General features: G+C 35.2%; 2 protein-coding genes across 3 annotated transcripts in view; both read right to left on the bottom strand.

Annotated features, from left to right (window-relative positions):
• LOC128559376 (protein mono-ADP-ribosyltransferase PARP14-like) overlaps positions 1-9,290 on the bottom strand; it is a 28,452-nt gene extending 19,162 nt beyond the window's left edge. Inside the window, exons 1-3 of one of the 2 annotated variants that reach the window (XM_053550723.1) lie at positions 8,973-9,290; positions 8,202-8,393; positions 6,918-7,939 (exon numbers count right to left, since the gene is read on the bottom strand). The gene's annotated coding sequence lies outside the window, so the exon portion shown is untranslated. Of the gene's footprint in view, positions 1-5,705; positions 5,968-6,917; positions 7,940-8,201; positions 8,394-8,972 lie in introns of those variants that run through there. The other variant, XM_053550724.1, reaches the window with a different exon arrangement.
• Positions 9,291-11,483: 2,193 nt separating this feature from the next.
• LOC128559651 (uncharacterized) lies at positions 11,484-15,721 on the bottom strand. Its single transcript, XM_053551962.1, has 3 exons — positions 15,074-15,721; positions 13,900-14,233; positions 11,484-13,016 (listed from the first exon to the last, which is right to left on the bottom strand). Exons 1-3 carry the CDS (start codon positions 15,719-15,721, stop codon positions 12,229-12,231), a joined length of 1,770 nt encoding a protein of 589 aa, XP_053407937.1. The 3' UTR covers positions 11,484-12,228.
• Between the last annotated feature and the right edge of the window lie 9,192 nt (positions 15,722-24,913).

The raw sequence follows: 24,913 nt of genomic DNA, 5'->3' as shown, positions 1-24,913 counted from the left end.
AAATTTTTCAAACAAACTGACAGTTGTGTTTTCTTTATAATTAGGATCCTCAAACGAAGCGTCTAAAGTGTATGTACAGAATAGGGGCTTGCATAAACAAGATTTGAGAAGAAGCAATGAATTATGACTTATATGAAGCCGTTTCATGCAATAATATTTTTAAATTTTCACAATATACATACAGGGAAATGGGACCACGTCCACGGGCGGCCATGGTTTTTGACGAATCGTAATAATCTGAACAATCTTGGCAGAGGGTTACATAAGGACCATTTGTGTGAAATTATTTCAAAATCGGGCCAGCCGTTTCATACAAGAAGATTTTTAGAGTTTCCACTATATACCGTGTGCCTATAGGGAGGATAATTTTACAATCTTGGTAAAGGACTACTACACAATGCTACATACCAAATATTAAAGCCCCAGGCCATGTAGTTTTGTACAAAAAGATTTTCCCTATATACGTCTATATAAACCCTGTGACCACCAGGGAGGAGCCACATTTGATCCTAGGGGAATAATATGAACACTCTTAGTAAAACAAGAGCTGTCACAGGAGACAGAACGCTCGACTATTTCGATGCTGGATAGTGAAATTGGGCACATCTGAAGAAACTAGAGCTGTCACTGGAGTGTTTAATGACTCCAATTGTGGATGAAGATATTGCACAATTGCCTGAGTCTATGTCAAAAATATCAACTTAAAGTAATAAGAGAGGTAAAGATAAAATGCATCAAAACACTATATGTAAGTATATCCTAAGCAAAAAGGGGCATAAGTCATTAAATATTGGTGCCAGAGTTATGCAGCTTGTGTCATATAGTGTTGGTGATGATGCTGAACAACTATTTTAAGTTTGAAAAGTGCATCAAAACTTTAACCTAAAATTCTAAGTAAAAAAGGGGAATAATTAATGAAAAATTGGTGCCAGAGTTATGCACCTTGCGTCATATAGTGTGGGTGATGATGTTGAACAACTATTTTAAGTTTGAATCAAATCCATTCAGTAATAACAGAGACAGAGTGAAAGTGCATCAAAACTTTAACCTAAAATTCTAAGTAAAAAGGGGAAATAATTCATGAAAAATTGGTCCCAGAGTTATGCACCTTGTGTCATATGATAACATTGTGCCAGAGTTATGCATCTTGTGTCATATGATGTGGGTGATGATGCTGAACAACTATTTTAAGTTTGAATCAAATCCATTCAGTAATAACAGAGGTAGAGTGAAAGTGCACCAAAACTTTAACCTGAAGTTCTAAGTGAAAAAGGGGGAATAATTCATGAAAAAATGGTGCCAGAGTTATGCACCTTGTGTCATATGATGTGGATGATGATGTTGAACAACTATTTTAAATTTGAATCAAATCCATTCAGTAATAACAGAGATACAGTGAAAGTGCATCAAAACTTTAACCTGAAAATCTAAGTGAAAAGGGGGGATAATTCATGAAATATTGGTGCCAGAGTTATGGCCCTTATGTCAGATGATGTGGATGATGATGAGGAATAAGTATTTCAAGTTTGAATCAAATCCATCCAGTAATTACAGAGATAGGTTGAAAAAAGGAGAAAGTGCACCAAAACTTTAACCAAGGTGGGGACGCGGAAAGACGCCGACGCCGACGCCGGGGCGAGTAGGATAGCTCTCCTTATACTTCGTATAGTCGAGCTAAAAACACTACATAATGCTGCAGCCCCAGGCTCTTTGGTTTTGGACAATAAGATTTTCAAAGTTTTTTTCCCAATATAAGTCTATATAACCATGTGACTCCCAGGGCAATATTTGGTCCTAGGGGGATAATTTGAACAATCTTGATAGATGACCACTAGATGATGCTACATACCAGATATCAAAGCCCTAGAATATGTGGTTTTGGACAAGAAGATCTTTAATTTTTTTCCTTCCGGTTGACTTAGCAATCAGAGTTCTGAACGGAATTCAATTTTTTTAACAGTTTTAAAGACGTCTATCCAAGGAACATCACTGTGAAGTATCATCAAAATTGGCCTGCTAGTTTAGGGGAAGATGTTGTTTAAAGGAAAATGTTGATGGACGACGGACGATGGACGACGGACCACAATAGCTCACCCTTAAGCAGTTCGTACTCGGGTGAGCTAAAATCTACTTTTTCTTTCACGATTTAAATATGCATTTGTTTGAAATACTTTAATGCTATTGAAACGCATGTCAAATGTTTTCATTTAAAAAGTGACATATTGTCCGTATGTATTGACCTGGCACTCGCTGATCTCCGCCAATATTTTCGGGCGTTTTCGTAAGTTTACGCAATATCTGTATCTTCACTGAAAGGATCTATATTACTAAAATAACCTATATAGTTAACTAATGGCACGGTAGCGTAGTGGTAAGGTGTCAGACCTCCACGCACGTTACCACGGGTTCGAAATTTCCTCAGACCATTTTTCTAAATTCAATGTAATGAAATTTTATGTAACATTTTTCACGAATTTATTTGTTTTCTCTTGTAGTATCTGTTTTCTGGAAACGCTGGAGACAAGTTATTTGTCTTTTTATCTATCATACTTTTAAAGATTTTTTTATTTGACATTTCGGTTAACTTGAATACAAGTGTATTTTTTTTCGATAAATGAACCATAAAATATAATCAATTTTCCTGACTGTTGATAAAATTTGAAAAAAAAGTATAGTTAGACGTAGGACTCGAACCCACAAACCCGAGATTGGCAGCTAAACGTTTTGTCTGCACAGCTACTTTCACATGTGAAATAAAGCCCATTATAACAAAGAAGTCTGAAAGACAGCTATATCCCCCGCCACTGTTATGGATAGTGAAAAGGTTGAGGGTAATCATTTGACCCAAGTTTCATAAAAATCCTTCAAGAGGTTTTGGAGATGTAGAGCGGACACAAAATTGAAGGCTCAAACATTTTACCTAGAGTTGTGACCTTGACCTTGAGCCGACATGACTGACTCATAAGTTCTGCACATTGTCTTGATGAGGTGAACATTTGAGTGAAGTTCCATGATTATCCTTTAAGGGGTTTAGGCGATACAGAGCAGACAAGAAATGGAGGCTCAAACATAAGACCTTGAGTTGTGACCTTAACCTTGAGCCAAAAAGGCTGACTCATGGATTCTGCACATTGTCTTGATGAGGTGATCATTTGACCCAAGTTTCAAGAAAATCCTTCAAGGGGTTTAAGAGATAAAGAGCGGACACAAAATGTTACAGACAGACGGAAGGATGAAGTGCCATGTCGTCCGCTTCGAGTGCGGGAGGATGTGGGTTCGATCCCAGGCCGCGTCATACCAAAGACGTAAAAAATGGTACTAGTAGCTTCCTCGCTTGGCACTCAGCATTAAGAGGATAGTGCTAGGACTGGTCAGCCCGGTGTCAGTATAATGTGACTGGGTGGGGTATCATGCCACGTGTCTACGGCGTGATATTCCAGTGAGGCAGCACTATAAAGTTGGGCATTGTGCTCACTGCTACAAGTAGACACCGTCGTTTATATGACTGAAAAATTGTTGAAAAGACATTAAACCCGAACACACACAATACGGACAATACAGGGTTTTCAAAGAGCAACAACAATATATTGATCACAACCTGAATTTACATGTTACCATTAACTTATTGCTTTCTATAAAAAGTACAGCATTAGCATAAATTTGATTTGATTTGATTTTATTCAATAGTATAGAAAAAAGAAGTAAATCATAAGTATATATTCAGACTCCTTTCATATGCATATGAAATATAGAATTGCTGTTTTGTTGTAGTGTTTTATTGGTGTTTTATTTGTATTGTATACTAATTGCATGCTAATTTTGCACTATTTCTATAACAACAGGCAAATTCGATGAATTGGTATCCCCCGCCGAATGGGTTTGTGGTGAGGAATGGCAAAGAAATATATCCGGCAAAAAGTTAAGAATGTTACTAAGAAGCAAATAATTTCATGTACGTTGAAAAATATATATCAAAGAAATTTGAATTTCGAACATTAGATTCATGTTCACTAGATCTATTAAGGAATGCAAATAGGAACGACAACGTGGAAAACTGCACAAGTGGCCGTATTTAAAAACATTAAACTTTGGAGCAACATCTAATTGTTTAATAAAAAAAATTCCCTTCGATACGTCAATTCAAGCAGTATGTATATTTTGAATACGTACAAACAAGTTAGACATATAATAGGAAAGTGGAAGATGAACAGCACTCTATATTATGTTATATTTCTTTTTTTTTTCTCAGTGTCAGACACTTTCATCAACTTAGCAGCGTTAACATTTCATACACATAACGAGTTAAGAAAATCATCAAATAATTACTGATACTAGGGATTTTATGGAACGCCGCAGCTGTCATATGTCGGGACATTTCATGGTATGTTGACATGTTCCGTGTTCTCCTATCAAATCGTTATGTTATTATGCAAAAAATGGGATGCTAACTTGTTCTGATAATAAATCATCTAGTGTCCTATTAATATGCGGAGTACCTATGTCAAAATGTGAGGTTGCATTGAGTGTACTGTACTCATAGTAAAGCTAAACAGAACAATAAACATCTACACCGATACAGCTAGAAAATGATAATACGATAATTACTTTATTTTGATTTAATTATCTGCACTGTGGATTTAAGTAGCAACAGCTACGCTACCACTTTTGTTAGTTTTGATTACATTTTTGACTCTTATATGTGTATAAAAGACAAATCAATTCTGTTTTTGAACATAAAATTTACTGAAAAAGTTTTATAGGGTATTAAAGTCAGGTTCTAGATTTTGACACGTAAGAAATGTTTCAGTATTTTTATGCAAATGCATTTTTTCTGCTATATGTATTTAATTTATTTTAATATGACTTATTTATCTATTTCAAAGGTACATTTCCTTAATTTCTTTAGAGAGATTACGCAGCCATTCAATAAAAAAAATGAAAATGAAAATTTTAGCCCGATTCTAATACATGGTACTTTCACTTTGGTAAACAGTGTCTAATGTCCAATCTGCACACTTTCCGGTCTTAAAAATCACACAATATTTAAGATACCCTCTATGCAACACAATAAGCTAGTTTTAAAAAGCGAATGAGAGCACTTCAATTTTTTTTGTGGTCACATTTTTTTTATTGAAATCCTGAATCAAGTGTTTGCAAGAGTTATCTTTCATGTGCTTGTTGCTAATTCTAGTTCATATTTATTAACTGAGATGATGTTATACAGCATAATACGTAAATGAGTTACATGTTTTTGTTCAAATGAAACTCTTAGTTATATTAAAATACATATTGATTTACAAAATTATTTCATATACTTAAATGTTTTTCTTGCTTGTTTGTTTCTAAATTAGACACATTAGATCAGTTTTTGTACAACCTCTGACATTGAAAATGTGCATATCATATCAAGTGTCATACCCGAGAGGGTCACAATAGCTTATCTTATCAGTATTGACTTCTATACAGTTATATAATGGTTGGAAACATGTTAACATAAGCACATACTATAGATTGAATCAAACATTCCCTTGGTCAACAAACCGTGTTTACAATACGGGTAGTACGTGAGAACGAGTTAAAGTGGGTACGAAAACCGACTTAAAGTATGTAGTAAACATATTTGTCGAATCTTGTATTCCCAACCGAGTAAAATTAATTCAAACTTAATAAAGATAAATCAAAAATCCAAATATCAAACTATTTACCTGTGTTTGATCTTCATATTTGTAAAAGTTAGCTAAAGCGATTTCGAAAGTAGGAATTACTCACATCACAAACGCCAGCATATTAAATCGCTCCACGTATTGAGGTTGGTTTAAGAGGCATGGGCCAGTACGTTTTTTGAATAGAATAGGTAGATGTATTTTATAGGCCTTTATATTCAACTCGTTATTTATGATGTTTATAGAACTAAGGATTTCTACGGACGAGTAATTGTTGTGTTAAATAAATGAATGCTTGAATCGATTTTCCTAGCTCCGTGTAGACGGTCGGGTCTAAAATCTAACCTGAGGTAACAGAAGTCGGACGAAATGGAAACGGTCATCCATCCATCTTGATTCAACTCAAATTTGCGAAAAAAGTAAGCAGTTATGAGACACCTTTCTTACCACTATTAATTTCGTCTGTTCACATGCTTTAGAAATATACATATGTTTTAGGCCAGTCATTTGCAGTTAATACATGACAAGTCACGTGAGGTGTGCACTTTGGGCCATTTCTGTCACATAATGTAGTATTGTGAAACCGGAATTTAACGGAACCGGCAGGCTGAAAATGTCACATGATGAAGTATGTGCAGTACATTCGCTCTACACTTTCCTGACATTTCTCAAATATGTTTTTTTGTGTGATTGCTTTGCACTGGTATCAACGCAAATTTGTGATTTTTAAAATTTGTATACTGTCCCGTCTCTAAATAATTCTTTTATATACTCTGACTTCATCAGTCTTAGCTCTGATTATCTCCAGTGTTATGAGAAGAAAAGAGAGACATAATTATACAAAATTTGAATAGCCTCAGGAGTTATCTCCTGTGAACAAAACACTGGGTCTGAACACAGACTACTTAGTAGTGTACATTCAAATCGTGCATACACTCAATATGGGAGAATTAATACCAACCACACCACAAATGGCAGGTGTAATTCAGGTAGGTTATAGACCAGTAAATAGGAACTTCAAAGAATGGCGTATTGTATTTAGGTAACAAACCTGTAAATAGAAACACAAGAATTACCCACATCACAGTAAAAATGTTCACCAAAAGCTATATAAATGTATGCAACTTATGTTCTGCAATTGGTAAACGGTTACCGACAATAAGTAAATATTAAATTTAATTGAATTTCAGAACACATTTAATTACAAAACAATATCAATGTTTTTGAAAATAACGAAAAGACATGTTTGAATACCTTTTATTCTCCCACATTATTAAAACCGACAGTTTTCCATCATTTTTTTTGTAAATCATATATTTTATTTTTATGATAGAAAATAATTATATCCATGCAGTTATGTTTTATCAATCAGCAGATCAAACACATATAAAAGTCTTCCTAGACAAGAATTATTTTGGCCGAACGTTTGTATTTATAGCTTTATAACCAATAATTATCATTTGTTTTGAGCGATGATATCGTATGTAAACCTGAATAAGTTGAGAACATGTATACGAATCGGGCAGTTTAGATTAGATTACAGGTCTGTTCAAATAGTTGAAAGTTTTTTATCTGTCTTAATGGATATATATTACTGTGAAACCATTTAACTTCGTTGGCACGAAATTTCATGGTTTAGACATAAACTCTTGGCTTTTGACAATTGAAAATTAAAATGAATGGAAATGTTAATGATTCGGTTAGAGTTTAATTTCGTGGACTGATGCAACCACGAAATCCGCAAATAATAATCCCTCACCAGGCCCTTCCCCAGAAATTTTTAAGGCGCCGGGGTAAAGTTTGCGTGGCGGGATAAGGGGTGGGTGCGGAAGGGGTTTCCCCTCCCGTGATCGATTTTTTTTAAAAAATCGAACCCAAATGGTGCTTTTTTAAGTATACCATATGCAAAAAAAAAACACAACAACATGTATTTCATTACTTCTACATTTTTACATAATCATATAACCATCAATATATCATATACACTACACAGACATGACAGATGTCCACTTCTTTTATATGTATTTTCGAACAACACATATGTCCTTCCACTTCTTTTGTACTAACACTAACAACACATAGGCATTTTTGTTTTCATATACCGGTAAGTGTCTGTCTTTGGCTCTGTGCCATTCCTTTACTGCACCACTGAAATTAAAGTCATTCAGTTTTTGTCCCTGCATGGACACCATGAGTAAGGCATTAAGCACTTTCATGCTCACCGGTGAATGGTGGGTGGTCTTTACACATTCAACTGCTGAAACCTCTCTCACAATCTGAAAGTACAAAAAAAAGTATTTGTTATTTTCCCAGAGCAAGGATAACCAAGGATGGATTTATATTGTAAAAGTTCCTAAGATTTGACATTTATCTTGTGTTCTTCTGCACAATGAATTGCAACAGTATTTCTGTTAAATATTTGTGGGTGTTAACAACACCATTGCAGCTTTTTTACACACAGAAGCAGGTTCTGTATTTCAAGTTTAACTATGTATTTTACTGCAAGCAGCAAGTTTCAGAAAGAACATGTATACACACCAGCTGTGGAGGTTGGTAGAAGCAGTCCCACTGTAGCGACTTTGCTCAGGTTTGGGTGAGACTCGGACAGATTACCAACAATCCACTCCATGGTGCTCAAAGTGTTCATCTGTGGTAAGGGTGGCTAAGATTCGCCTCTGCCCAATCAATAACCGCCCGGTCTTCTTCAAGGGAGAAGCGTGATGAAAGAGCCTGAAATGAAACAGAAGTTACAATGACATGTTTCAATGACTTGACAAAATGAATCATAACTTTTTTGTTGTTGATAAGTTTCCTGGTTTTTTTTTTTCTTCTAAAATTCTTTGGACCATACATGATGCTGTAAATATAGTCAGTAAATAAATAAATCAATGTTTATTTAGCATAGAAATATTGACTTCCTTGAAATACAGCAGAAGAGAATTCATTCATCCCTTTTACCGACTAGCCCGGTTCTTTACGTGAGAAAGTAGGCAGTTGCTTATTTGGAACTGGTCTTTCCCAGGAACGATGGTTAGGTAACCTGCCCTAAATTTTGTTATTCCACTGAAATTTGTATCATTTGGTCTTTTCATATTTACTTTGAGAGATACAAAAGCAAAGTGAAACAAAAATATCATAGTAGATAAAGTTTAATATTTAGAAATTAATAGCATCTTAAACAATGGTAATTAAACATCCTCGAAAAAGTTTGCTTCAGTTCATCCGGAACAACTTCAGTCAAAGAATCACTGGTCATTTTACTACAGTTGCCTTTCTCTGCTAATTATTACTCGATAACAATTAACTTACCCATGCCTGCCGTCACCAGTTGTTATCCCATTTCGTTGCATAGACTAATTATAATCTTTAACTAATTATAATCCAATCACTCCTGCTCCAGTTAACGCAAACTTGTGAAAACACAAGACTTTCGTCAACACGTGTCGTCTTTAAATCCTTATCAGTACACGGTAAACAGCTAGCTACACTGTGTATTCATAAACTTCCCCGATCGATATTTACCTGAGGTATCTCACAGGGATGAAATCGCTTACTGATTTAAGACGCTGCGCTAATAATTGAGGCACCGCGCGGGATAATTAAGCGCTGCGGGAAGCTGTATTTCGTGTTTTAAGCGCGCCTTATGCGGCTGGGGAAGGGCCTGCTCACGAATACAATAAAAAGTCATATGATTTTAGATTATTCGTTCTGCCATGCATAGGTAAACAGACATTAGACCTACATTTTATTCACATTATCCGTAATTATTCTCTTTAAGAAATACCGCCTCGGTAGCCTAGTGGTAGAGCGCCTGCTTCGAATGCGGGAGGTCGTGGGTTCGATCCCTGGACGCGTCATACCAAAGACGTACAGAAAATGGTACTAGTTGCTTCCTCGTCTAGCGATCAGCATTAACAGGATAGTACTAGGACTACCCGGTGTCAGTATAAAGGACCGGGTGGGTATCATGTCGCGTGTTTACGGCGTGATATTCCAGTGAGGAAGCACTATCGAGTTGAACACACACACACTCTTTAAGAAATAGACAATACCATTTATAAGCTTTTAAAAGATCCAATGGTGGAAATAGGAACTCTTTCAAGACCACACAAAACGGAACATATCTTAACAGATTAAGATGTATTCCATCTATTCGAATGCAAATAATAATAAAATGAATGCCTTTCTAGACCAGTAACGCAGCTTTATACAAGGCAAAACTGGCCGGGTTTGTACATGCTTTCCACTAGCATAGCGTTTTATATCAATGATTTCAAAATGACTTAGATACCTAACACTTTAAAACTATCAACAGGCTGAAATGAGAACCAGATTATAGGCCAATATTTCAGAGAAGAGAAATAGACTTATCACTTTACTGAGACATGGTATTCAGACGGTAAGTAACATCAATCAATATGAAACATCCGATCTAAATCTGTCTGGCTACAGAATAAGTGTTGTAAAACGAAAACATAAAGATGATGGAGACATTGTAGTGAAGTGTAGAAATTAAAATCAATATATGCAAGATACACTCCAGGAGAACTACGTTCCAACGTATGTCAAGTTTCATCGATTTAATGTGACTTATCTCAACGATGAAGTTACGGTGTCGCTCCAAATGACTTTGTGCAATAAACAATTGATTCTACGTTTTCATAACTTAAAAGATGAGTTTGATGTGTGGAACCTATATTAGCTATTTGCAGCAGATTGGAAGATACAACGAACTAGTTTCAAATAAACTTATGTAAGCCACATAAATGTTGCAAGTCCGCAACGATTACAGACAATATGTGACGACGTCTCACATAGAGTGTTGCAAAGTCTCAATATCATAATTACCATCTGAATTTGTAGAAAATTCTTATGTTCATTTCATCTTTACGTCGAGAATATTTTGTGACACTTTCATAAATGACTGGATGACTGGATGACACGTACGCCCGAGAAAGGTACAACAATTTAATCAGTTTGACAAATGTATTTGTCGTCACCATTTTACACGTTATAGTCTTACGCACGCTGGAGTAAAATTCTTTTAAATGGATGCATAAAATCATATACAATTTCAGCATGAAAATTTAAAGGTAGAGTTTATGCTCTACAATAGAAACAAGTATCTTCAGGTGTTCGCTATAGAATTACTTTCATTTATATCAAATTCCATGGCAATGTTGTAAACATTGTTGGTGGTTCCTACACAATAGTGGTGTTCTGCTGAACCACTACACATGCATTCAGTTTTGAAAAAGTGTCTACATGTTATGCATTTCATTTTATATTTTATATTTATCAAAAGCGGTCAGAGAACCTGAAAGGTTTTAATACTTGGAACAACATTACAATTTTATTGTTTTATATTTTACTGCACGTCTTTCTTCCTCGTTCTTTCTGAACAGGCTCATTTCCTGAAAATTTCATTATTTCGCGTTGTTTTCATCCCCCGATTTTCTTTTTAAGGTGGTTCGCGGGGTTCCTTCGAAAATTTCGAAGTATGAGATATTAGAAAGATATCAGGTATATATGTACTACAATCTTTTGTCTTTCATTTAGTGAAGAAATAAAATATTTCCGAGCCTAAATTTCCTTTGAGCAGCGCCCCCTAGCGGCACATGTACTTTTCAAGGAAAACCGCCGTTTTTCTGTCATAATCGCGTTGAAATTGATGTGATTACATTTTCCGAACTCAGGAATATAACTGAATTCAATGTTTTTGTTTACATATTGCGTTTTTTAAGTTATTTCATTTGGAAAATGCTTAAATAAAGAGTTATCTGTAGTAGGGGTGGGGGAAAATAGCGAAAAAATTCAATGTATTTCAGTTTAGCCGATATAAAATAAAACGGAACGGTCAAAGTTCCTGATTTTCAAATATATTCTTCTTTAATCTTTTCTGAACAAGAAAATAAAATAAAAAAAGGGGGTCTTCACGGCAGATTTTTTGTAAATTTACATTTCATTTCTGTTGGTAAGCTTGATATCGCGACGTTGATACGTCATTTATGGTGTTAACGTCACACAAACGTTTTGTTCATTATGTCCTTTGTAGATACTTTTTGTATATACAGGTCAATGAAATGGCACAAAAGAAATGTAATCTTCTTTACTAAAATAGATTCACATTATTTAGTGTTAAGTAATTTACAATCTAAGTACACTGTATATTATCTAGAAATAAACTTCAGTGTCTGTTAAACGATTTTCTTAAAGACGCTAGTTTTATTTATATTACTATATAAAAAATGTCATTTACTAATGATGACTAGCTGATAGAAATTTCGAAGTATTATATAAAGGCTGATACTAGGTCTGTATGTGCTATCGTCTGCTGTCTTTCATTTGTTCCACATTTCCTTTGACGAGCGCCCTCTGGCGGCGCGTGTATACATGAAGGGAAATCGCTGTTTTTCTGTCATAGTCGCATCAAAATGTGATATCATTCTGCAAACTCGGATATATAGATAAATATAACATAAACTCTGAAACATATGCTGTAACTGTTGAGGTTAGTATCCAGTGAATGGGATTATCTTGTATAACTCTGTATCTGGCTCCGTATTCAAGACTGATCTGTTTTTGTAGTTGAGAATGCCGCTGAAATATTTGTGGCAACTTTCGCTGGATTTGTTGAAATACCTTTACAGATTACTTGCAAACCTTGAACTCCGGAACGTTCATGTATTGTTTCTAAATGCTTTAAACTCAGACCTCTACCGGCAAGGTTTTTCGCATGACTTTTTGGTATCATTTTATCATATATCATTTGCGTATAAGTTTTGTAAAACATTTTTTCATTTTTGATACGCTTGATTGACTGATTCACATCATTAACAGAAAATACTGACAATTTTTCTTTTACACTTTCAACCGATAGCAGAAGCTCTTTTAAACACGAAACATCTGCAATGGCGTTATGTTCATCATAACTCTTGTGAAAAATATCATTCACTAATGATGACTGGCTATGAGCGCCCTTGCCTTTTCTGTCAGGGTATAACTTTCTAAAAAGTTTCAAGCTATCTGCAAATCCTATCAGATTATCTATATTAATAGAATGCATTTCACATGCATTCATAAATACTTTTGCGTCGTAGTTAGCGTTGTGTGCAACCAATACACATCTGCTAAATTGTTTTATCCAATTTTGAAATAGTTCTAGAGCTACTTTAATGCCAGTAGACTTCACCGGAATTAATTTATGGTACATTTGCAAACCGTGCATCTCTAACTCCGTGATTTCAGTAACTCTTTTAGGAATGTAGCCAGACGGTGGTCGTACATACATTTGAAACTGACTCTCGGTCGTCATGTCCGTCGCTGCTATTTGTATGATATCAACATCAAAATCTGAAATACAAAAAAAAACAACTTTTAATCAAATAAATATTATATCAATATGCGCATTAAAAAGGTATGCAACACTTTTATCACATTAAAACAGGTTAAAGCAACTCAACGCTGGACAGTATTGAGTGCTTTGCATGTCAATGTTGTGGACCCTAAATGATATTTTATGTAACACAGCAACGCATTTTACGCTATACATTTGTAAAAAAAAACACGACATGGCGCATCGAAACACATGTATGTAAAATCACCCATTTGATGCATGCGTATCACAGCATCTGCTGATTTTTCGCTCAATGTCACAGACATTCGTTGATATGCGTTGCAGTCCGAGAATATCCGATTCTTATTTTCAGCTGTATCCAAATATGCTTTTAGACTATATACCAATAAAATAACCTGTTTTCAGGATTCTGGCGATCATGTAAATAACAAAACAACCCAAGGTTGTACAGTTTCCTTCGTTTTATTTATTTCTTTGTTTTATCCATGCAGAAATCTTAATTAGAAACAATTTTTCTTAAGCAAATACCAAATTCAAACCAAAATGAATGAATAAAACTTGAAAGACTTTGAAATTTGTTTCCTGCCTTATTACTATACATCCCAGTGATCCCACCCGCTTAATTTAATAGAATCTCCGGATCGCGGGGTCGTGGGTTCGATCCCCGGCCGAAGGATATGTTTTCCATGACGACTTTACTACATACGAAATTCGTCCTCCTTCTCCTCTGTTTCATGTGGAGAAATTGACAGTTACTTGCGGTTTGTACTCGGACACTGGTTAGGTGTACTGTCTGTCGTTACATAACTGAAATACTGTTAAACGGCTTTGAATCAGAAACAAAAAAAAACAGACTTAGTAATATATAACTATACATACTTAACCCAGTTGTTTCCAGACCAAAAATGATGAAATTATCCAGTTCGACATTTTCAATGGTTGTGCATGTAGGGGTAAATGTGTCCAGCGCCGGAATTTCCTCAATGTCTATACTTTCTGTATCGTCCAAAATACTCACTCCGGATTCGTATGTTTTCCCTTCAAGTACTTCATGTGTGTTTTGATTGGACAGTCTAGCCTCTTTTAATTCAAGCCGTCTTCTCTTTTTCTCTATAGTCATATCAGAATGTTTCCGCAAATTTCTCTTTTGGTCTAGCGCATTTAATTTCTTTTGTGTAAATTTCCCTGGAGAAAGGTTATGAGTTTCATTGACCTGAAAAAATATTGTTAAAAGTACAAATTATCATAAATTTTCTACTCTTATGATAATTTTCCTTAGTTTAAAGGGATTGAATACATAAATAGTTACCACTGATAATACTGTAATCGAAAGTTCAAGCCCCCAAATCCTACATCTGAAACTCACCAACATTAAGTAAAGAGTCACGTGTATCGGTTCTTTACACATGCGCAGGCACATGAATATGTGCAAACCTTCTATTATATACCTATATGAATTCTGTAAAAAAACATCGGCTTGTATTTCACAATTATAAATTAACAGACAGAAAAAAATCCGTATTGTACTTTTTAAATTCCGTATTTTACCTTCTGTATGCTGCCGGGCTACTTTCATTAATAAGTATGACAGGACACAGTTCTATAAATAGTGCACATAAATACTTAGTTTAATCATAAACACTTCACTTAGTGCTATTTTAATATCGATAAACATTGAAGATTTCGTTAAATAACAAAAGAAAAAAAAAGAAAAAGGTAGAGATATATAATAAAAGGGTCATTTTAAAGCAGCAAGATCTGGGATTTTGTATTCGGCTCTCGTGGATTTTGCAACGTCGGATCACACTCGGCGCTTGTGCGATCGTGAGATCCGATCTGGCAAAAATCCACTCGAGCCGAATACAGCATCCCAGATCGAGCTACTGTTATAATAACCCTATTATATTTTCCTGCTGAAAGCTCCATCCGGGTTCTTTTTATACACTAGCAATGTAAGAAAAGAAATGTAATGAAATAGTTTTAACTTGTTGTTATACATTTAAATTAAAGTCTTACAGTACTTCGACTTGGAATAGAATTGAAAGGAACAAACCTTCACCAGATAAAATTGACCCTCATTTTTTTGCGAAACTGCCGCCGAAATTCTATAATCGAGACTTTCCGATCCTGAGTAATGTACAGCTTTTGGGGCCTTCCTTGCTATCATCTGGTTCAAGTTTTCATTCAGGTTTGATGACTGAAGATCAGAAAGTTTATGTAACATTGCTTCTGACGAATACCGTGAGAATAAGGCTTCCAAGTCTGTCCGTAATACTTCTCCAACGAGATCTTTCCCGAATGGGAGTGATTTATGTGTGTAATTTTCCTTGTCCGACAAAAATCTACACCAGCTTACGTTACAATAATCGTGACAACCGAATGCATGTGGTGTTACAGCTTTCAGGTTCGATCTAATTCCTTCTGGATTCCCTTTGTTTTGGCTGAGTACGTATGAAAAACATTTTGAGAAATATTTGATAGTTTTAACGGACATGTTTTTATTCTTATCTTTGATCTTGTACAGCTCATTGGTCATATTCTTGATAATGTGATTTTTATCGCCAGCCTTTTCGATGTCATCCGATAAAGATCTTTTTGCCAGTACAAAAGTCGTTGTATCATCGTCCATTATCAATTTCTTAACACACAGTCCTTTTTCTTTTAATCTTAACAAACCATTAACCGTTAAGAATGGCTCCATTGCCTTTGACGATCCGCTCCAGTTTTTCCTGCAGTCATGGGCAGTTGGTGTTTTCCATTTCTTTTCATTACTTTTGCAAATGCGACATGATTTCTTAGCTACACCAAAATTCAGGCACTTCTTCTTATTTTTTCCAATTAAAGTCACCCTTTTTACTTTTCTTTTTCAAACTCAATTCATAAAAGTTGTGCAGAAACTCGAATCTCTTTTACTTTGTCGTTTTACTGAATCTCCCTTTTCCTTTCTTTAAATTGAAAGTCATGCAGAGATAAGCATTATTTTAATCTCAGACAGATTTGTATTTTACTGCGGCCCTTCCTCTAAAAGCAGAATATAACTTTTGCTTTTTATCTGTTTCATTAAATATTTTTTTGTCTTCGCTTCAATTATGTTCGCAGCGACTGGAGTATTCATTCGTGATCATTTCGCTATTTTTTCTGTTTAATCCCTTTGCTTCTTTTAAGTTCACAATTAATTAGATCTTTTGATTAATATACTAAAATCCCGTGTAGTTTGACATTTTTCACGTATTTCTTGTGAAAAGATCTGTTTTGTTGCAATAGATTCCTTTAAGATCTTGTTTAGACTTAATTTACATTCAGCAAGATTTATAATATGATTTGTATGAATTTTACATAAATCATTTAAAATGGCATTGTATATTCTGTGCGCACAATGTAAGTTAAAACGTGAAAGGCCAAGGCGGCCAATGGTCGCTGACTTCGAATCGCTTGCCCTTTCAACTATGTGCTTGAACTTTAGCTTTGGATGTGGGATTTTTATGTAAGAAATCCATCCAATACGCTTGCAGTAAGTCGTTTGCTCTACCAAGATGCCCGTCCGTATATGGAATAATGATCAGAGAAGCACCAAGGAGTTTCCATGACCACAAACCTTAATATCTTTAATTGTCTCGTAGAGACGTATTGTTACTAAATGGTCTCAAAAAAGCTTTTACATTCACACTTATTAAATAGTACGTACATTCGTACGCCGGTAATCAATATTGCATTTATAATCAGGATCGTGAAGCATTACTTCCAGAGCTTTACAAATAAATTGGCTATTTCCTAACAAATATTTTCGTCATCATGTGCAGGCATAAAGCTCATTTTGTCCGCACATGATAATCATTTAATATTACCTGCGAATGTAATTAGGAGCCTGAGACATCTCTCGCAATCAAGTGCCATCAGGACGGATATATCTATCCAATTCTTTAACACATGACTGCAATTTTTCTTGCATATCGAATACAATTATGCGTATCTAACAGATCTTGTTTTATTGCATATGGTATTTTTACATATAATAATAGAAATTCAAAGCAAATAGAAATTCTTTATTTGCAGTACTCTTTCTTACGGAAGAGTATGTGCGCCCAGCGCAGGAAATTAACGTCCGTAAACTGAAGTTATACCGTTTCAGTGAAGCACAATTACAAAGTTTCACTTTAGTTTTATCCTTTGTATCGTAACGGTATGTTCTTTCCGTAATATAACGTATTTTGGACCGAGAAATATACTACAAAGGGACGAAGAGAAGGTCTCAGGGTACCTGATATTGTCTTAGTTCACATATAAAATACCATATATAATAAATGCACGAAGCGCTAGTTGTCATTACCAGCATGAAAATGCAGGCATGGGTAAAATCAACGCAACGGAAACGCCAGTCCGGTGTGCAAGAAATATGTTTTCCTTATTACACATCTGAAAATATTTTCCTTTTTGTTTGTTCCTTTTTGTTTCAATGGACCGCGATCGTGCAATATTTTTCATTATTACATACCTAAAATTATTTTCCATTTAGTTTCCTAAAGTCGCGCAATATTACCGCTTCAGAACAAGTGCATATATCCACATACAAAGTTAATAACCTATACATATTGACTTTCCAGTTTCATATTAGGTGCGTGTCGTCAATTGTGACGTCAGTTTCATGGATGTCATCACGTTTTTAAGTTCTTTAACTAGGACATTTTCAGTTCCACTCTAGCTAAAGAACAAAATTTATATCGTTGCTATAATGAATAATACACGTGTAGTAATTGTAAAAAAGATTTTTAGAATTGCATCGAGAACTATGCATTCATTCTTCCTAAAGTCGCGCTATGTTGCTTAGTTGCGCCATGTGCTTCAAAAGAATCTTTTTACAGACAACAATTAAAGTGTGCACATATATTAGTATAACTAAACTCCGCGCCACCTCGTACATATTGCTTTCATTTGGACAAAGATATCTTGGGGATACCATTAAATGATAAAAAAAAATCTAGGCGTACACACTTGGAACAAAATCTGATTTTCAGTCACAGACTTGCTGGTATGTTTTACTCGAATATAAGTAATGCGTTATGTCACAATACTTCGATGAGTGTCAGTAACGCTTGCCTGTGTCGCGTTTAGAGTTAGTAACATCATCGGTTAGAGTGAGAAACATGATATTAAATAAATATTGCGTGTTTATGATAAAGCAGTTGCAGAAATATATTTCTAAGATTAAAACTGGCATTGCCTTTAATCGTTCATTGACTGTCTGTAAGTATTGCTTTTAAAAAGGTGTAGTATATTGTTTTATTCTGGAAAATAGCAAAATGCTTTTATTTTCTTAATAACAGACGCCTGTTTTAAAAATCTAAAAGTTTTAATCAATCTATGCAATTACATTTGGAATCTGAATTCATGTTCATGTCAAGACACAAGTAAATATAATCAAAGTAATTAATATATATGAAAATTATATAAGCCGTGTCATATTGAGCGATACCGTAACCAGAAGTCGTTGAGATATGTCACATGATATCGTTTAGACATGACTTGCGTTGGAACGTAGTTCTCACGGAGTGAGATAAGTAACGGCATATCTCGATTTTTTTTTCGTATGGAATTATTAAAATTGATTTTCAAACAATATCACTGTACATGTATATATGGAAACTGTTTTTCAAATATATTGCAACGCTGCACATGTAATTGGTGGTTTTAGTTCCCCGGCTTTTTCTACCAGTTGCCAATTTAATGCAGAATTGTTAGATTTTATTGAAGGAATACTGCCACAAGATTTTAAACGTATGTTAATAGGGGACTCCATTTTACACATCCAGGACGGCACCAACTCAATATCAGAATTTTTTAGAATTATGTCTTTACCATAGGCTTGGAGCAATATGTTTATTTCAGTATTCACACAGAGGTAACGTGTGGCACAAAAGTACCGAAATGTAACTCTGGTCCATTTGATTTGATCATTGCTTTGTCAAAATAGTTCTTAATGTGAAAAGAAATTATAACTAGTAAAAAGTGACCTTCCGAAATTTCAAATTGCTGATATATGATCTGAGAGAACTTTAATCGAATGAGAAGATATATATCTTTTTGTACTGAAATAAAAACTGAAAACCTTTTTGAATCGGAACTTGATAAGGTTCTTGACAGATATACTTCTTTTATTGAGAAAACACAATTCGATTAGCATCGAAACTTTGGTGTTAATTTAAAACGTACTTCCCTTCCAGTGATTATTTTGGAAATCAAAAAGCCTAAGAAGAGTATATTAGTTTATGGTATAAAAATCAGCCCTTAACAAATACAGACATGAAATCAGTCGTGAAAAAAGCATTGTGTTTCCTCACGAAGTCATTAGTGCTAACAATGATTAAAAATCTCTATTATCTGGTGTCTGAATTGCCTGGTACAAAGTCTGATAATTCTGTGCTAATTGGAGACTTGAAGAGAAATCTTACTATTTTACGGATAAAATCATGAGACAGTCCCTATACCAAATCGAAACAGTTTCAAAATGCTCGTAAAATCGTCGACTGTAGCCATTTTCACATTTCTTTCAGAAGAAAGTCTACTTAAGGCTAAGCCTTACATTTTGAGGAGAACAATTCAAAAACACCAAATAACATTTCCAGTGAAAATTAAAAAGTAAATCAAACATGTATATTACTCTACTAAACAATTGTCCGTATACAGAACATTGAATTCGGGGAAACGACTGCATAAAGGGGCCACAATTTCGATTAGTTCAATGCCTTTAAGAACTCACCGTTTTCAAAAACTTTTCCATCTCTTCGTTTTAATGTATTTACAATAATGTCACAGTGCTGAAATTTCACAAAACTAGGTGGAACACAATTTTCAGCAATTAATCATTTTTATTTCTTACAACTGGCATTTATTTAAGGGATACATTTTTTATCAGAATATTTTAAGTATCCATACGGAACAGTACGGCAGATTATGTAAACAGTCAGGTTGATTGTTGGTAAAGATGTTGTTCGTTTATCAAAGATTTCTGTGATTTGGTGATATATTTAACTCCAGTACGATTTCGTTTCTGATGTTTGCATTTTTCTAAGTTTAGACTCATTGATAAAATTGTGTATTTTTCAATAGTATTTTACAGTACTAATCCCCAATGAAAATGCAAACGTGAGAACGCGTCCGTTTCATGATAAATAATAATAATAAAAAAAATCGTATTGCATATACATTAGCTCACAAGTAAATATCAATACATTTCATTTTAACTGTCCAATAAGTATAAGGCAAATTAGCTCATTCGAGTAAATTGTAGATTTTAATAGGAAATCAGCAATTGTTTCTGTATCAGTTCGGATCCTCATGAGTAGATAGCTGCGTGAACGTTAGCATCAGTAGTTATATCACTAGATTTAATATTTAAATTGTACATATAAAAAAAACAGTCGTTTTCAAAATTCAACAATTCATCCTGATCAAAGTACTATGAAGACTCTGGAGGACTGTACATAACACCAATTACTAATCATCGTCAGAAAGTACAGCATTTTCTTCACTTTTAGCCAAATAGGATCATTTGAATCAAGTTGTATTGTTTCCACATGATTACAGAGCATACATTAAACAAAAATACATAACCACCTGATTTACGCATACCTGGGTTGTTTTAACACTTAGTAGTTTTCATTGAAGGGTTCCGTGTGCACCGCCGCATGAACATCTCCAGATGTCTCTAAATTGTATTTTTTTTGTATTTGTAACATGTGTAAAAGTTTTGCTCAACCCGGTGCTAGAGGGCGTGGACGGTAGCATCAATTTCCACTACCGTTCATGAACTGGCTCAGTCAAACCGAGCCTGCTACATTTTCGTCTTTGTCGTGTTGAGCGGCCTGTGAAGTTTCCACTTTTTCTATTTTAAGGCTATTTTTATCATGTCCGCGATTTTGGAACATGATCTTCCCTGTTTGATATTTGTACCTTTTTATATATATTTTGCATTCTGCGCAATAAAAAATATCAAACTTTCCCACCAGATATGTGAATTATATGAAGTTTAACCTAGATTTAATGTCAGATACATTTAAAGTTACAATGTTCAATATTTTAAAAGAAGGCTCGCTGCTTGAGTTTATGATACAGTTGGGGTTCACTGACCCCTAACTGTCCTAAGTAACTGTTATATTCTGAGCCAAACCGTTCGATCGACTGCATGATGTCCTTGACATTGGGTTGTAAATTTTGGACATGGTAGTCGTCTGCACAGAGCTTAACAGTTCACCGGGACCCGGATGTGACGCACAAGGTATTGGTTAGTAAAAAATATGCTTGAGCTTATTTGCGGAATCAGGCATGAATACGGAATCAGAGAAATGGTGCTTAGGTGCATCCTGATTTTCCTTCGGAGTTTCAGTAATGCTCTGTCTGACACTTGTAGATCTTGACAGGTTAAGTACCGGGAAAGAGATCCTTGTATGTACGTATTACTCAGTATGGACGCATTGTCTCCTCTCACGTGAACACGTGTTAACCAGATAATAACATCTGTGTCAAATTTGCTCATTTGCCACACTATTAAAGTATACATGCGACGCGATGTTATTTATTTTACAGTTCGTAAGGTTCAGTCACAACATAACATCCAACAGCACATTAAACTTTTCGTCCGTCGCCAACTGCTTCAATACGTCCATATACTAGTCTGAATAATCAGGAATCGGATTTGACCCCAACCCAGCCACTGAGCCGGTAGACTGACGATCATCAGGTAACACAGAATATGGAGAACATGTAGCTATAATAAACAGTTGCTATTAAGCTTTAAATACAATATTTCCAAAGTTAGTTTGCCACGTCTAAAGATACACGTTCGAAATGTCTGTAACTTATAAATCCAAAAGTGAAATAAATGTAATGTTAAGCCACATTACTTCAATATGCTTCTGTGGCCGTCAAAATCTGGAAATGTCGCAGTATGATTCTGTCGGTAACAAAAACGAACAATACTATAGATCAATCTGCAATATAGTTTTAGTATGTTGTATGTACTTCATTTTAATTGTTGATTCTGCATTTAATTTTTAAGGGTAACTCACAAATATAGACGCTATGACACTAACAGTCTACCATAATGCACCGACACAATTATAGGTGATATGGCGAAGTTCCAGTTTTAATGGTGGGGGAAGACCAAATGTGTCCGTCAGTGCATTATTTCATCACGGGCGGGCACCTGGGTAGAACAAAAGACCTTCCGTATGTCGGCTGGATGGCTTCATCACATAAAGAATTCAACGCCCAGGGGTGAGCCTCGAACCCACTTTGTTGAGGAGGGTGATCTGAAGTCAGAGACCTTAACCACTCTGCCACGGATGCCCCCTCTCACAGTAGTAAACAAATAATAAAAAACAAGAAACAAATGAAAAATAACAAACAAATAATATGGCTAACACTTTGATTTAATAAAATGTAAATAGGTTTTTTCTCTTTTTTTTTTCTTTTTTTTTTCAGATATTTGCAAATGATAAAATAGATTCGCACATTTCAAGCTTATTCTAAGACATAGTTTGGACTTCCTTAACGCGTCAAACGTTTTTATATCACAACTTTTTCATCTTAAAACAGGTTTAAACAGTTTCAGTTGTATTACATTTACTCATGGCTTGCCACTTATTCATGAAAATGCCTAGTCCAGACTTTATTATACATTTTCAGGATAAATTACGTAACGCCATCATTTCCGGCCTTTTTAAGACCTTTAGAATACTTTGCACTCTGCTTCTTCTCCGTAAGTCACAGTTCAAACCTCTTATGTTAAAAATACAAGTGACACAACAATAAAAATCATAAGCTTTTATTTCCTTTATTCTCGATTTCCTTTCCCTTTGAATAAGATAAAAGAAACTCAAGAGACGTTTATAGTTTCAAGTACCCAAGAGAGTTTATTACGCTGTTTGACAAGAAGTTTTAGTTTTCAGTTTTCAGTTTTATTGACCTATATCCAGTTGTCAGGCAAGCTTATGGCAAACTTCTCACAAGCTTGCCGCATGCTTGTATTTTGGTTTGGGTGCACCGAATGGTCAACGGTGCCTGGTTCGGTTCAATTAGCGGTTCGCAACCAGGCATTCTATAACGACACCTATTGTGCAGCTATGCGACCAATTTGCGACAATCTTCTATCAAGTGCGGTTCATTTATATGAAAAGTTAATAAGTGCTAAACTTCCTGTCGTTTTACATTGCTTGATGCTCACTTATATTTTTGTGACAGTATTACCACGGGTGGTAAACGCGCAATCAAATTCCCACTGGGAATACGCTAAAAATAGGTTGCACGACTTCCGGTGCTGGTGTTGCGCATCAATATATACAAAATCGAGGTAGGTGGGTTTTTGTTTTTTGTAAATAATGACACATTTACGAATGTTTTCGAAAAATGCAAAATGCTATTTGACACAAAAATGAATAAAGATCATATGTGTGAAATACCAACTTATCAATTTAAGAATCAGCTCTGTTATCACGAAAACTGCTGGCTCGAACTGTCAAAAAAGCATTAATTCATGAAAAATGCCAATTTTCTAACTCTTGTGCCTTCTTTCTGGAAATGTGACGCTTCTAATGATCAAACACGTGTAAAACAGTAATGAATATTACATACACTTGAATGAAATGTTGCTTTTGGGGGAAAGATTGGCAAAAAAATAATCGGGAATGGGGTTGCGCCCCGGGAATGGAGTTGCGCGTATACATTATATACATTATGATGTATACGAGCAACTCCATTCCCGGTGCGCAACCCCATTCCCGATTATTTTTTGTCAATTATGTCCCCGTAAGCAGGATTTGAAGCAAATAATTTTGATATTCGTTACTTTATAACAGATGAGCTATGATAAAAAGCATCAAATGTCCTCAGATTAGGCATATGAGGTCAGAAATGTCCATTTTTGTTGATTTCATACTTTTTTCACGCTTCTTGTCGCCTGCGTTTTTGTGATAATAGAGCCGAATCATAACTTACAAACCAGATATTTTACACATATGATGTATTATCATATTTGTGTCGAATAGCATTTCGCTTTTTTCGAGAAAATTCATTCTTGTCTCATACTAAGCAAAATCATAACTTCACATACCTCAATTTCGTCTTTTTTTACGCGCAGCATCAGCACCGGACGTTGCTCAACCCATTTTAAGCGTATTCCCAGCGGGAATTGGTTTGCGCGTTTACCACCCGTGATTACGTGTGAATATTTTTTGTTAATTTGTACCAAAATGACTTGTTTTGTTGTAATTTTTTGCGTTCTTCTTAATGCATGTTTTGGTTTTATCGCGGTGATGAGTTATAATTTAGTAAAATATCAGCTCCAATGAATTGTTTTGACAATCATATCATAACTAAATAGGATTTTATGGGGGTTAATTGTTTGTTAAGGAATGCTGAAACGTTGTGGACAGTAACGGTTATTGTATATTTTATTGTGTATACATTAGTTATTTATAATGTACGAGGGATGTTCGAAATGAATTGCTTATTTCTATCTGGAGACTTCAAATTTCAAGTTAGCCCAAAAGGGCTCATTTCATGCCCTCGAAGTACTCCCCGTGGCTAGAAATGCAAAGTTTCAGCCGATATATCCACTTCTTGAAGGCGTCACGGGACAATGATTTGGGCACAGTAATAAGGTACCGATGAATGGCAGATCCAAGTGCCTGTCGGGACTGGTATTTCCGCCCAGCAAGGAATGATTTCAATTTCGGAAACAAAAAGAAATCACATGAGGCAAGGTCTGGGGAATACGGGGGGGGGGTGAGGCAAAACAGTTACTTTTTCTTTCTTCAAAAACGCCGTAACTATTGCGGAGGTATGAGCGGGGGCATTGTCATGTAGAAGACGGACATGTTTAAAACCAGTGGCAGGGCGT

Source organism: Mercenaria mercenaria, chromosome 9, assembly GCF_021730395.1.
Source record: "Mercenaria mercenaria strain notata chromosome 9, MADL_Memer_1, whole genome shotgun sequence".
NCBI lineage: Eukaryota > Metazoa > Mollusca > Bivalvia > Venerida > Veneridae > Mercenaria > Mercenaria mercenaria.
The sequence above is the reverse complement of the archived record's forward strand: the minus strand, read 5'-3'. Positions and strand labels throughout refer to the sequence as shown.

What these genes read in the sequence shown, in the direction of transcription:
- LOC128559651 (XM_053551962.1), bottom strand. Translation starts at nt 15,721, where the DNA reads ATGGAGCCATTCTTAACGGTTAATGGTTTGTTAAGATTAAAAGAAAAA. An exon ending in GTCAATTTTATCTGGTGAAG is followed by an intron (nt 14,234 to 15,073) that starts GTTTGTTCCTTT and finishes ATATTTTTTCAG; the next exon opens with GTCAATGAAACTCATAACCT. An exon ending in TCTGGAAACAACTGGGTTAA is followed by an intron (nt 13,017 to 13,899) that starts GTATGTATAGTT and finishes TTTGTATTTCAG; the next exon opens with ATTTTGATGTTGATATCATA.